This window comes from Sminthopsis crassicaudata, chromosome 5 (genome assembly GCF_048593235.1).
Source record: "Sminthopsis crassicaudata isolate SCR6 chromosome 5, ASM4859323v1, whole genome shotgun sequence".
Classification (NCBI taxonomy): Eukaryota; Metazoa; Chordata; class Mammalia; order Dasyuromorphia; family Dasyuridae; genus Sminthopsis; species Sminthopsis crassicaudata.
Window position 1 is genome coordinate 184,230,024 of NC_133621.1, and position 14,091 is coordinate 184,244,114.

The following is a 14,091-nucleotide window of genomic DNA, read 5'->3' on the forward strand; positions in this document are numbered from 1 at the left end:
GACAGCGCTTCTTTGGTCCCCAGGCGGAGGGGACAAACGCATTCTAGGGACGTGTTTGATAGGCTGGCTGGTCCATTTCTATCCTCACATGTCCCGTTATTTCAGCTCCAGTGCTGTCCAGGGGGAAACCCGCCTTCCAGTCCAGCATCTTCAGCCCCTCGGGGTCTCCAGACAGAGCTGTGGATGGGTCTCTCCTAGGCGACTTTGAAAAAGGCACCTGTATTCAGACATCCCAGGAGAACAACCCCTGGTGGATGGTGGATTTGGGCTCCTCACAGACTGTGAAATCCGTAGCGGTCACCCCCCGGAAAGACTGCTGCACGGCAGAACTCCGCGGCGCACTGATCCTCGTGGGGGACTCGCCCATTCACGGCGGCATTCTGAACCCCAGGTATGAGGCTAAGTGTTGTCTTTTGAAAATAATGTGAAACAATATTTAAGGTGTTTTACACGTTTTAAGCCAGTCTATAAATGCCGTATCTTAGGTAATATGATTAAAAGCCGGTGTCACAGCTAAGGCTGAGTAGAGGAGCAGGGCCTGAGAAATGAGCAGATGAAGAAATCGGGACGTCAGTGTATTTGAGAATGCAGAGATCTGGAGCAAGATACTGAGGAGAAAGTGCTGGCTAAAGAAGGGAGTGAAGAAAGGAGTTTGTGCTGACGGAGCTTCGGAACCCTGGGACCGCGAAAGCATGCGGTGAGAAGGGAAGCTTTGCAGGAGTCTAGAAACGGAGTGTTAGTGGCTAGAAAGGAAGACTTGGAAAAGTGGGCAATTCATCTTTTCACGGTCAGGTTCATGTTAGGGAGTAACGCCGTGCCCTTTAAACTACTTAAAGAGGGGCCGCTAGGTGGCGCAGTGGATGGAGCACCAGCCCTGAAGTCAGGAGGACCCGAGTTCAAATCTTACCTCAGACATTTAACATTTCCTAGCTGTGTGACCCTGGGTAAGTCACTTAACCCCAGCCTCGGGAAAAATAAAAATAAAAATAAAATAAACTATTTAAAGAGACAGTACTAGGGGAAGTTATGTCCCAGAGGGTCAGGCCAGGAGCCTGCAGATGGCGGCAGGAAGGGGCACAGACATGGCTTCTGAAGCCCTGGGGAAGCCCAGGGAAGAAGGGATCCCATCCCGGGCCGACTCTGGGGAAGCCATCGCGAGTATTCTGTTGCATCTCGGTTTTAAAAGCAGTTAACATGTGCACAGCATGAGCATCATTTCAAGATGAATGCAAGAAACACCAAAGCAAAAACCAAAAAAGTCCTGATGTCAGGAACCGCCACCAGGTGGCGCTGATGACGTTCTAGCGCTTTAGTCCTTCTAAAGAGACTCTCTTTTAAATTGCATTTGAGTGAGATAGAGCTTGCAGAGCCACCAGCCTCCCCCGCTCTCTGACAGCAGTCTGGAAGCCGGAGAGGGCCCCAGCGCAGCGGGAGACCCTGGGCTTTTAAGCTGAAGTCTCTCCCCAGTCCCAGTCGGTCTGAGGCATTCCTAATTAACAGCTCGGTAGGAATTAAGGCGAACTCTGAGGCTCCGCCCATCCCAGACTGACTCTTCCGGGAAGGCGAACGGGCCGTCTTTCACAGCGAATCTTACTCTGCTCAGGAAGGCTCCCAGCTGTGGCTTACCCTGTGTTAGGGCACTCCATCCGTCAGCGACAGGTGCTTGGACTCTTCCTCCGCCTGGCAGTCCCATCCCGGCATGCCGTATCCCTGAGTGCACGAGCGCTCCATCAGCACAAACTCCTTTCTTCACTCCCACTAACTCCCTTCTTTAGCCAGCACTTTCTCCTCAGTATCTTGCTCCAGATCTCTGCATTCTCAAATACACAGACACTTGACACTTCCCAGCTGTGTGACCCTGGGCAAGTCATGTGACCCCAGTTGCCTCAACAAAAAATAGATAAATAGATGGGTAGGTGGATGAATACAAGAATTGGACTCATTTCTCACAGGAGAAACAGAACATGCTTTATTAGGATTCTTATAGATGTTATGGGCCAGAACTTGAGACAAGGTAATGTACCTGGTTCACACCTTTAAAGCAGCTCGATCATCGGGCCTCACATTAGACTCACACCTTTAGAGAGGCTATAAAAGCCCACTCTCTGGGAGGGGATCCAGTCAAGGAGAGGACTTCCCGGGAGGACTTCCGGAGAGTCACAACTAGGACTGACTTCTGGGAAACCCTCTCAGAGGCGGAGTCAGATTCATTCCCACTTCCACCTTTGTGCTGGCTGGAGGCTTTGGGAAGCCGAGAGGCTGAAGCTGGCAGAGACAAAGGACAAGCAGCAAGGGCTCTCGGCAACCAAGGAGAGAGGAAGGCCTCCAGAAAACGAGCCGAGCCCCAAGTGAAGGAGACCAGACTTTGGAAAGAGACAGTAAAGGAAGTTAACTCCTGGCTGCATTTGGGGATTATTGAACTGAACTGAAACGAAGGCTGCTCCAGAAGCTCCCCAAGAAACCTGCCCCAAGAAAACGATTACGATCTAGAGCTACTGAACGCCACAATGCTTAAATTTATAAACTGCTCTGCCCTTTGCATTGACTCAGGAAAGACAATAAAAAACTGCATAATAACTCTGCTACTGTGCTCCTTTTCCACGTTCTGGACAGCACATGAGCTGCTGTGAAATCCGAAGTCTGGAGAAGACATATTTACCCCATATCTAACTCAGACGTGCAGTTTCGGAGTCAGACCCAAGGACTTCGGAGCTGAGCCTTTCCCAGCATAGAGTTTAGACAGACTCAGCATCCAATGAGTTTAGGAGAGAGCTCCCTTTACGAGTAAATTTTTTCCCATTTGATGCATAACCATTAGTGGGAACTTCCAAGTTGTTTCCGTAGCTGGTTGATCACGGTGAAGGATGTGACCTTCATTCAGTCTAGTCCGGCAAAGGAGAAACCCATTATCTCATGTGGTCTCTGCCTCTCTGTGGCTTTGGCATTTTTATAATAAAATAAAAACAAAAAATTTTATAATAACAATATCATTCATGTAGTGTCAGGCTTACAATGTTCTGTGCATTTTTCTTCTTTTTGCCTTACAGTCCTCTAAGCAAGTGTTATTATTACTTACTTATTATATTATATAGATGATTGAGGTTGCGTGAGAATAAGTGACAGTTCCGGGACTCGCGGGCAGAAGTGTTTTTCGGGGTTCCCACTTCTTGATTCCAGTTGCAGCGCCATCTTCACCGAGGGCCCAGGCACCTCCCTGCTATGTGAGGTCGCTCTGTCCTAAGGGCTAACTCTTATTATTTCATATCACAACTCCCCCCCGGGGGAGCCGCTCCCTGGGGAGCAGAAGCCCACACTCACACAGTAGGGAAGGAGCCAGGGAGGAGAACATCGGCGAAGGGGCGGCTACGCGCTCTCCAGCCGCTACAGAATGTCTACGCTGATAACACAAGACAGTGCTGAGGTTAGGGAAGTCCGGGGATGTGTCACAGAACTGAGCTTTAGGGAAAACTAAGGATTCTTAGAAGCTGAGCAAGGATGGCATTCCCCGCCCACAAGATGCTGGGTGCAAAGCCTCAGAGACAGGAGGTGCAATGCCGGCTGTAGGGAGCAGCAAGCCTTCCTCATCAACCGCACTACCGCGTACGAGAAGTTTGGGGCTACAGGCTAAACCCAGCTGGGAAAATATTTTAAATGCTGAGCTGAGGAGTTTGTATTTCATCCTATTGTATTTCATTCTGTAAACTCATCTTTTTTAAATGGGAGATTTGGGGGTATGGGTTATGGAGGTTACAATAGCATACAAAATAGCAAAGTTCCTATTAAGTTTACAAAACACTAAAAACCCTGCATCTTTTATGCATAAACCAAACTTGCTTTCTCCATTCTGTATTGGTATAATTGATTACTTGAACCCAAAATATAGGACTTTAAACATACATACATTAAATTTTATTTTCTTAGCTTTGACTTATTTAATCTTTGCATCTATGGAATTCACTCAGACACCATTAATTATATAATGTCCACATTTTGCATAATTGATAACCATGTCTTCATACCATTTACCAATTTAGATAAACATTTTATTTATAACCTAATTCACTAAATTGAGAAAGATTTTATTTATGCAAATGATTTCGTTCTATATAATAATAATTATCTTTTTCATATCTTATCTAAGATATTAATCTCTTAATAATTCTCTCCTTAATTCTCAATGTAAAAAGTATCTTCCCTCATTCTCCTTTGATTTTTTTAGTGATGTGATCGTTTATATGCAGGAAAAGTATCCACTTGGACCTTATTATGATCCCTGGTATAAACTCTGGATCTAAATATAATTTCTGCCAAATTGTTTTCAAGTTTTTCCAGCAGTTCTTGTAAAATAGAAAATCCTTCATCTAGTAATTTATATCCTTGTACTTGAATGTTATTCAGCTTTATCTAGTACTTGAATATTATTTTCAGTTGTTTGTTTCTTTCCTAATTAGTTCATTCTGCTGATCTGCTATTCAGTTTTTTTAGTGTCATTTACCCCATAGTTTGAGGTCTAAATGCCTTGCTCCTTTCATTTACATTTTTTCCTTTTCCTATATACTTCCCTTGAGATCCCAGACTTGTTACCCTTTCAGATGAATTTCATTATTGTTTTTCTATTTCTACAAAGTATCACCTTCATGACTTCATGGGATGAGCATTAAACCTATAAATTTATGTAATATTATAGTAAGTTTTATTATTTTAGCTTATTCCAACTACAAGTTACTTTTTTTTTTTTTGAGGCAGTTGGGGTTAAGTGACTTGCCCAGGGTCACACAGCTAGGAAGTGCTAAGTGTCTGAGGTCAAATTTGAACTCATGTCCTCCTGACTTCAAGGCTGGTGCTCTATTAGTTACTTTTTTAAAAAAATGATCTGTAGTTGTTACATTCTCTTTTATTTTTTTTATAAAAATATTTTTATACTTGTATTTATGTAATAGATTCAGGCTCTGGATATTCTCTCTCTCTCTCTGTCTTTCTGTCTCTCTCTCTCTCTGTCTTTCTGTCTCTCTCTCTCTGTCTCTGTCTCTCTCTCTGTGATATCCTCTTAACAAGCCTTTTTATTGTTCCAAGGAAATAAATAGGTTTGAATGTTGTGCTGAAACACAATCTAGGGGCAGCTAGATGGCGTTATGGATAGTGTACCAGCCCTGAAGTTAAGAATTTTTTAATTCAAAGCCTGCTTCAGACACTTGACATTTATTAGCTGTCTGACCCTGACCAAGTCATTTAACTCCAAATGCCTCAAAAAGAAAAAGAAAGAAGAAGGGATGGAGGGAGAAAAGAAACTATTTTAAATTAAGTGGGACCAGAAACTAATCATCTTCTATTGATTTACAAATACAAATATGATTTGCCTTTAGATGTGCAGTCATTGGCTCCTTGAATCATGAAAAATCAGAGATTTTCAAGTGTGGAATGATTCGAGGAAGATATGTGAGTATTTTTAACTTAGGAAGAGGAAAAATATTATCTCTATGTGAAGTTCGAGTCTTTGGAAAATCATCAGATTCTAATCCTCCTGGTCACCTGTCATTCAAAACTAATTCTGAGCTTCCATCATCCATGCCTCAAAATACCATAAGTTCACCTGGTAAGTATATTTTCTTAATTAGGGGAATTTAAATAATATTATCTGTAAACACTGTAAAACACTCATGATTGAAAATGTAATTATAATTAAGTTGGGGTTCTTAACTTAGGATCTGTGACTTATTATTATAATATTTTATAACTGTATTTCAGCATAATTGATTTCCTTTTTAATCCTATACATTTTATTTTACACATTTAAAAAATATTATCTTGAGCAGATATTTATAAGCTTCTCCACACTATCAAGGGAGACCATGACAGAAAAAGTGCCTAAGAATTTCAGACATAAAGGAAGAATCTTAGAAGGGGCCATAAAAACCATCTCTCCTTCTTGTGGCATTTTGCCAAAGATATATATTCTAATCTCCAAATATAAAGTTGACTTGTTTTGATCTTTCAGAACATTTAATACTGCCAATACTATGGAAAACTCAGGATGTTATCAATCCATCTCTAAGACCAGATCACCATTGTCAAAATAACATAACTGAGACTACTATTCCAGGCAGGGGTGTATTAACAACATGTGAAGGTCTAGGGCAATAGTCACAGTGAGATACTTCAAACCTGAAGACTAAAGTAACTATCTGTTTTTGCTTTTATGTTAATCTGCTACCCTTAACTTGGTAAAGCACATTTTGAAATCTAGTAGAGCTAGTCTAATTTCATTCTTTTTTCATAGTGCTCGTTCATCTTCTTCCTCATCTAGTTTTCCATATGAATCCTGTTATGAATTTCCCCTCTCTTTTCTCTTTTATTTTTACTCACACTTCTCTGCCTTCCATTTCTTGGATTTTTTTTCCTTCACTTCTTCCTATTCACTCTTTGTATTGTACTAAATTATTTCCCTCCTCTCATAATATCATCAATCATCATCCTTATATCTCTTTCTCTTTCTCTCTCTTCTTTCTGTCTTTCTGTCTCTCTCTCTATCTGTTTCTGTCTCTTTTTGTCTCTCAATCTCTGCTTTGTCTGTCTCTCTCTTCCTCTCTCTCTCTCTCTCTCTCTCTCTCTCTCTCTCTTTCTCTCTTTCTCTCTCTCTCTCTCTCTCTCTCTCTCACACACACACTCTCACACACACACACACACACACACACACACACACACACACACACACACACACACTCATTCATTTCTTCTCTGTGATATGTCTTTATCCATCACCTAGAATAGTATCATTGGATGAACTAAAATGACACTACTCAGGAAGTAATATATCTCACCTTTCAAAAGCCTATGTTGGGTACATGCACAATTATATTAACTTAATTCTATGCCAGAACAAAAGCCTCTTAGTAGAGGCTGGTGAAGGAAGCAAGAAGACGCATTGCATCTCATTTTGCCAGAGAATCTTTTTCAGGGAGGCCAAAGAGGGAAGAAGGATACTTAACCTTACCTTTCCTGAGTCATACCAGCACAATATAATAGAGGTAATATGGTGTGTATTAGAAAACATTGGATTTGGAATCACAGAACTGGAATTCCTACCTCAGAGGAAACTTAGTTTCTTAATATTATCCTCTATGTGTATCTATCCTCTATGATGACCTTTAAGGTCTCTTCTCACTCTAAATCTTCAGTCTTATAATATCATCTTCTAACATGGCAAGGATGTGAATGAGGTTCACAGACCATTGACCTGTAATCCAATGCTCTCCCCACATGACCATCCCCCCTTTTTAAGCACACATTTCTCTGAATACATCCTTTACTCCAGTTCTTTAAGATCTTTATATCTGGGTTTATGAAGATGTAAAAATTCCTATTCTCAATAAATTTACAATCTAGAACAGGAAATAAGATAAAAGTAAAAGTTATTATTATGTACATATCATAAATACATCAGGTCTTCCAAAAGGGGGTCCAAAACATTCAAGAAATGAAAGATAATTTGCAGCTAGGGGATCAGGAAATGCTTCAGAAAGGATATACTGAGTAGCTGGGCTCTCAAAGAAAGGAATGGTTCTAGTGGTGGAGAAGGGATGGAAATCTTTGTCAAGTTCCAAACTGAATTCTGATATACAAACATAACAGCTATTAGCTGGGAAGCACATAAACATTTTGTAAAGCTCTTTCCTTACATTTTCCTCCTTATGTAAAAAATGCAAAAACTTAATTTTGCTAAAGAGAACCTGTACTTCTTACTGACTTACAGCTAATTCACAATCACCAATGTCAATCTCTTCTTTCCTTTCAGATGCATTGGTATCGAAGGGGAAACCAGCTTTCCAGTCTAGCACCTTCAGTCCTTTAGGGTCTCCTGAGAGAGCTGTGGATGGGTTTTTATTTAGTGACTTCAAAAAAGGTTCTTGTATGCAAACTAACCTAGAGAATGATCCATGGTGGATGGTAGATCTGGGTTCAATACATACTGTGGAATCGGTGTCAATCACCAGCCGAAGAGATTGTTGCTCTGAACTGATGCATGGAGCCATGATCCTAGTTGGAGAATCCCAATATCTGGATAGCAGATTGAATCCCAGGTAAATGATTTACTAACCACTTTTAATTCCCAGGAAGCCTGAGGTTTTAATGCAACAACCGGAATGAAGAATTGAATCAATTAGCTATATAAATCAAGTATTTAACCCTTTTCTCTGAGGTACCAAATAACTTGAGTATGTGGGTATGTTTTTCTGAACGTTCCTCATTTCATGAATCCAAGACAATAAATTGAATTGTGTGATGCCATTGATATTAAATTTATGAAGACTTCAGAAAAATTTTCCCTCCCCCTACTTGAACATGTTTATTATTCAACAAATATTCAAGTATAAAGCACTGTCTTAGGTTTAGAGGTAGATTTTTGCTGATTAATATATGCACACATATATATAGATTACACAAGTAAATGTGTTATACAAGGCTTAGAGGGGAAATGAAAATTAAAAAGGAGTTTTGATAATAATACCGTTGTAAGTAATAAAATAAGGAAAGTTTGTATTCAATAAATAAGAATAAATAGACAAAGATAAAGATGTTCAATTCAATTATGTTCAACAAATATTTTTATATTTTGTAAGTGCCTACAAGGTTCAAAGCACTATGTCAAGTGAAAGCAACATAAAGAAAAAGTAAAGTAATCCCCACTCCCATTAGACTATGAACTCCTTGAAAGTAAGGATTGAGGGGGTTTTGGTTGTTTTTATTGAGAGGTTTTTGCCTTTCTTTTTATCCCCAGTGCTAATATAATCCTGGCATTCAGTAAGCACTTCATGTATTCTAGTTGACTGAATATCCTCAGGAAGCTTTTATTCTTTGAGAAAACTAATGTGTACACAGACTAATGTGCAATATTATGTAATAATATGAAAATGCAAAAGTAATTTTCAGGATGGGGAAAAGAGCACTAAAATTGAAGCATGGGAAAAACTTCATATAGATAGGAGGGAATGAACTGAGGTTTGAAGAGAACTAAAAGTGAAATGGGGGGGGGGGAAATGAGCATTCCAGGCATGGAGGGAGCCCAAAGAGAGAAAATGAAATGTTACTTATAGGGAACAACATAGAAGCCAAGTTGGCTGGAGTATGGAATATGTGAGTTGTCATATAAAATGCAAATATAATTTATAAAAGAATAACTGTTAGTATTATAGATTCATAGACTAGATACCTGATGGATCATATTAAAATGGAATCTGAGAAGGATGAAGAAAAGTAGGTATCATCAAAGATCACTGTTGTTATGCATGTGGGGGAATAAGAAGGATGCTAGAGTCATAGTCAAGGAGGAGAATAAACTGTTCATCACATAAATGTTCAAAAATTGACCTTATTAAAATCAATTCTTTTTAGAATTTTCAGGGAATAAGTGGAGCAGAAATCTTAACCAAGGAAATCTCATGAAAATGAATGGGTGGTTACTATCTATAGAAGTCTCTACTTCTTATGACCCTCTTTTTACTCAGCTTTCTCTCATTGCAATAACTTCACAAATAAAGATATATTTTCTATTCAGATGTGCTGTTGTTCCTGCCATGATACCTGGAAAAACTGAGTCTTTCTCCTGTGGGTCAATGAAAGGAAGATATGTGACCATCACCATTCCTGGCAAAGGAAAGCTCTTAACTATGTGCGAAGTACAAGTCTTTGGGAAAGCATTCAAAGGTCTCGGGCGTTGGGAACAAATCTTTCTGTCAGGTATGTGGTCTCTCCAATGAACACACCTAGCACACCTATTGATTCTCCAATAATAAACTCTGGGCACTATTTCCAAATGATATCCTCTAGTGACTAGATTTACTTGGGGAAATGAGATCAATGATGTCACAAAGTTCTTCCCATAAAACTTTAATGGTTCAGGAAAGTAATCATAAGACATGGACTGAAAATATATATTTCCCTAATATTGATCATTTTACTGCCAGAAAATTCTACCTTTGATATTTATCCCTTCTAATCTACCTTTGTCTCTACCTTCCACCTTTCTTTCTCCTTCCTCATTTCTTTTTCTTCCCTTCTCCCAGTATTTTTTTTTGTTCATCATTACCCTTTGTAGTTTTTTTAATCACTGAACCAAAGATATTCAATTTCTAGTCATCTTCATACATTGACTTCAGGCAGTTGGGAATTTTCATCTTTGGCCAATTCATGAGTGCTGACCCCATCCTTTCTCCAGTTCACCCCATCCTTATTCCAGTTCAGTCAAGTTTCATGACAGTTTTCATTACAGTTTTCAGTGTAAGGGATTTTTAATGCATTTTGATGGCAGAATTTGGGACAAGTCATATACCAGTGGACATTTTTGTCATACTGGTTTTGAGATTCTATTGGTTTAAAAACCTTCAGATAAGGAAACACTATTTACTAAGGCATATCATTGCATGCTGTGCAGTAGATTTGACCAGGATATCAATAATGACACAATGCAAATGGTCCAAAGTCATGGAACCATTATTTATTAGAGGTGATATTTAAACCTGGAGCTTTCTGATTCTGAGGACAGTGACATTTGGTATCACCAGTTAGCATACTCTTAGAGACATGCAGGCTCCTTTTAAAAATTCACACTTTTAAATTTAATTTGTATTATTAATACATGGTCAGAAGGATGTGTAAAATCACAATGGAATATTATCAAGATCAAAGAATCTAGACTTCTGCATTTTTGGGATTTTTTCTGGATTTTTTTTTATACATAAGTGATTGGCAACATCAACTTTTCAAGCCTTAGTTCCCTGGATCAGTTAAATCTTGAAGAGGGTCTCATTAGTTTTTCAGGAAAAACTAGCCTCATTTATGCTATATGGAATTTCTAGTCTTTGTTCCTACCACATCATGTCCCTTATCCAAAAAAAAAAAAAAAAGGGGGGGGGGAAATGGTTACTTTAGCATGGCCTGTTCTTGCCAAAATAAGTTTGTTTTGTTTTGTTTTGGTTTTTTTGAGACTATGGTTGCCTTTTCATGATGTTTCCTAACCATCATTTAATATATTTTAGAATTTTGTCAGTAACTGAAACTATTTGCTGACTTGTCATTTTTAGGTATTATTCTTTTCCCTTTTCAAAAAAATCTCTCCTATTCGTCACAGTTTTTCAAACAGCACTAACAAAGGCTCAATAATCACATCATCCAATTCTTTCAATTCTGAAGGATATATTACTCAAAGGTAAGTCGGTTTTCCTTTAGTAATTCCTTTCTTAATTTAGGGATAAATTCCTTATTGGCTAATTTTGTTCTGCACTTTCATGTTCAAAGATCACATTCAGAGTGAAAGAAAATATGTCAAATAGAAGAATTAAATTTCTTTGCCTTATCTTTGTCATCATTCCATCTCCCCCAAACAGTGATCTTATTCCTTCTTTGATAATCTTCTTTTCCCCATCATAGCTTTCTTTTTCAAAAAAAAATCATTTTTCTCACTAACCTGCTTATTGTAAGCATTAGCTCTTTTCCTGACATTCTTATGGTATCAGGCTAGGTACTTTTATTCATCTTGTTACTTGACCTTTCTTTTATTTTCTTTATTATTTTTTTAACCCCAAGATGATCAGTTGGTTCCCTCTGCAGCCATATCATTTTAACATCTACCCTTTTCCCTTCCCAATAGAATGTTTTCCCTTTACTTTAAATAAATAATAAATGTGTGTTGATTAATTGGCTGAATGAAATCTTTCCATGTCTTTAAAAACTGACTCCCCCTGAGAATCTTAGGCCTTGGGATGCTCGTTATTCTTCCTGTGGACTCTTTGAAATCTCCTTAGGACCAGCCAAAAAACATTTATTAAGCTTTCACTGCATATCAGGCACTGTGCTAAATCCTGGAAATACAAATACAAGCAGAAAGACAGTATCAGACTATTCCCAGATTGCCTTTCATATTATGCACCTCCCAAAGTTTCCTATCATTTCCACTTCTATAACAAATCTCTCCCTGTGGTTGAGAATCATTCAATAAAAATAGAATCTCCTCATTTCTTGTTATAGTATTTTAAGGAAGCAATTATCATTAAATCAAATTAAGAAATTATTAGCAGCTTTCTACAGAGAGAATACCCATTAAAATATATGGATAATTGAAATCTTCCTTCTCTATTCTATCTCATCTTTCTACAAGGTTTATATACATTTTGATCTCATTTTTCCCTTTTTCTGCCAAAGTGATCTATAGTTTATTGAACCCAAGAATTTCTTGATCCTCCCATCTACTATATCATGCTGCCTGTCATGCAGATAGCCACAGTTCATACAGCTAAGTAATAAATGGAATATACTACAACACATGTAGCAATGTATATGAGCTCAAGAATACAAATCTCATGGAATATATGACAAATAACACAAGTACATGTTATAACGAAATATATAAGTTGTGGGCAGAAATATAGCAAGGTGAATAAAACAATAATACATCTATAACATTGCATATTATTACACATGCCAACAAAAGTATATGGAGCCATAATAAAAACTCATTTTAGCATATATGCCAATAATATATATATCACACAATCAAGATGTATGGGGTATTCAGGGAGGACTAGAACCTCGGGCTTGCTAAACCCTTTTCAGGGCTGCTCATCCACCAGGGTATCCAACTGTCACGTGTAACTCCAAGAAGCTGTGGCATGCTCAGGGATCACACTGTCTCAGAAGACAGGCTAAATCAAGTTGAGGGTAATTAACAGGCTTCAAATCCATTGGTGAGTTGGGAGAATGTCTACCCCAAGCATGTGAAGATTCCCCTTTTAAAAATGGGCAGGTGAGAACAGTTTGTTCCAATGGATATAAAAGGAGACACCAAAGAAGCCAAGGTCATCTAGAGCATCCCAGGCCACTGCCAGTAAAATCGACTTTTGTCTTGCCACTGGATTTTGGTGATTGAAAGAAATAGTGGGGCTAATGACTTTGGGCAACTCTGCCTTATTTAAATCCAATTCTTCCAACCTGTGATGTCATTGATCCTCTTTGAAACAAAAGACAAAAAAACATCACAGAAGCTGAGAAGTAGAAAGGATCTTAACAGCTCTCTAATCTGAAAAGAGTCCTCATTATAACACACCTGTAAAGTAATCTTCTAGTCTCTGCTTAAAGTTCTCCAAGTTAAAGAATCTACTGTGTCTTGAAACAGCCAATTCTACAAATTGGTTAGTTATTTTTCTTTACATCAACTTAAATGTGAATCATTGAAACTTTGGAATAAACAAAAAAAAATGTAATCCATCCTAACCCAATCACATCCTCCCTGAGTTTTCTCTTCCCCAAGCTAAATAACCCCTTCTTCCTTCGATTAATTTTCATATGGCATGAAGTCAAGAGAAACCCTTCATCTCCTAATCTTTTTACTTTGTACATCTTTCAGTTTATCGATATCATGGTGCCCAGAACTAAGGACACCTTAGTTCTGCCTATAGATAAAATCTGGTAAAAGTAAAATACACTTGGACTATCATCTCTTTATTCTTGGAATCTATTCATCTTTTTTTTTCCTGAGGCTGGGGTTAAGTGACTTGCACAGGGTCACAAAGCTAGGAAGTGTTAAGTGTCTGAGGCCAGATTTGAACGCTGGTCCTCCTGAATTCAAGGCTGGTGCTCTATCCACTGCGCCACCTAGCTGCCCCTATGTTTATCTTAACGGAGATCAAAATCACATCAATGAACATAACCTTCAATCAATGTATAATATACAACAGCATATAGTTACATTTATATATATATATGTATATATAGTTACATGCATGGCAGATGTCATATGTGTACTCCAGTAATGTGAATTGTGTGGCAACATCCTTGATGAAGGGACCTAACACTTCTAACAACCCTTGAGCAATCCAAGAAAGCCAGGTGAGACTGGAACAGACTAGATGATTTCTTAACTGGTTGCACCTATGTATAAAAACAACAATATTTAGGGATTCATGACAAGTTATTACTGCTTTTCAAAGCGTACATTTCTCTCCTCTTGTTTCTTAATTCCAAGTGTTCAGTGTTCCTTTTTTCTTCTTTATGACATTCTTCTTCTTCATAACCTTTTGACATAGATCAAAACTCCCTTCT

At 38.5% G+C, this 14,091-nt stretch overlaps 1 protein-coding gene across 1 annotated transcript in view; it reads left to right on the forward strand.

Annotated features, from left to right (window-relative positions):
- The window catches only part of LOC141543922 (uncharacterized), a 27,674-nt gene continuing 13,583 nt past the window's right edge, over positions 1 to 14,091 (forward strand). Inside the window, exons 1-4 of the mRNA XM_074269593.1 lie at positions 1 to 391; positions 5,364 to 5,593; positions 7,793 to 8,078; positions 9,554 to 9,735. Coding sequence (XP_074125694.1) covers positions 255 to 391; positions 5,364 to 5,593; positions 7,793 to 8,078; positions 9,554 to 9,735 — 835 coding nt within the window. The 5' untranslated portion in view covers positions 1 to 254. The remainder of the gene's footprint in view (positions 392 to 5,363; positions 5,594 to 7,792; positions 8,079 to 9,553; positions 9,736 to 14,091) is intronic.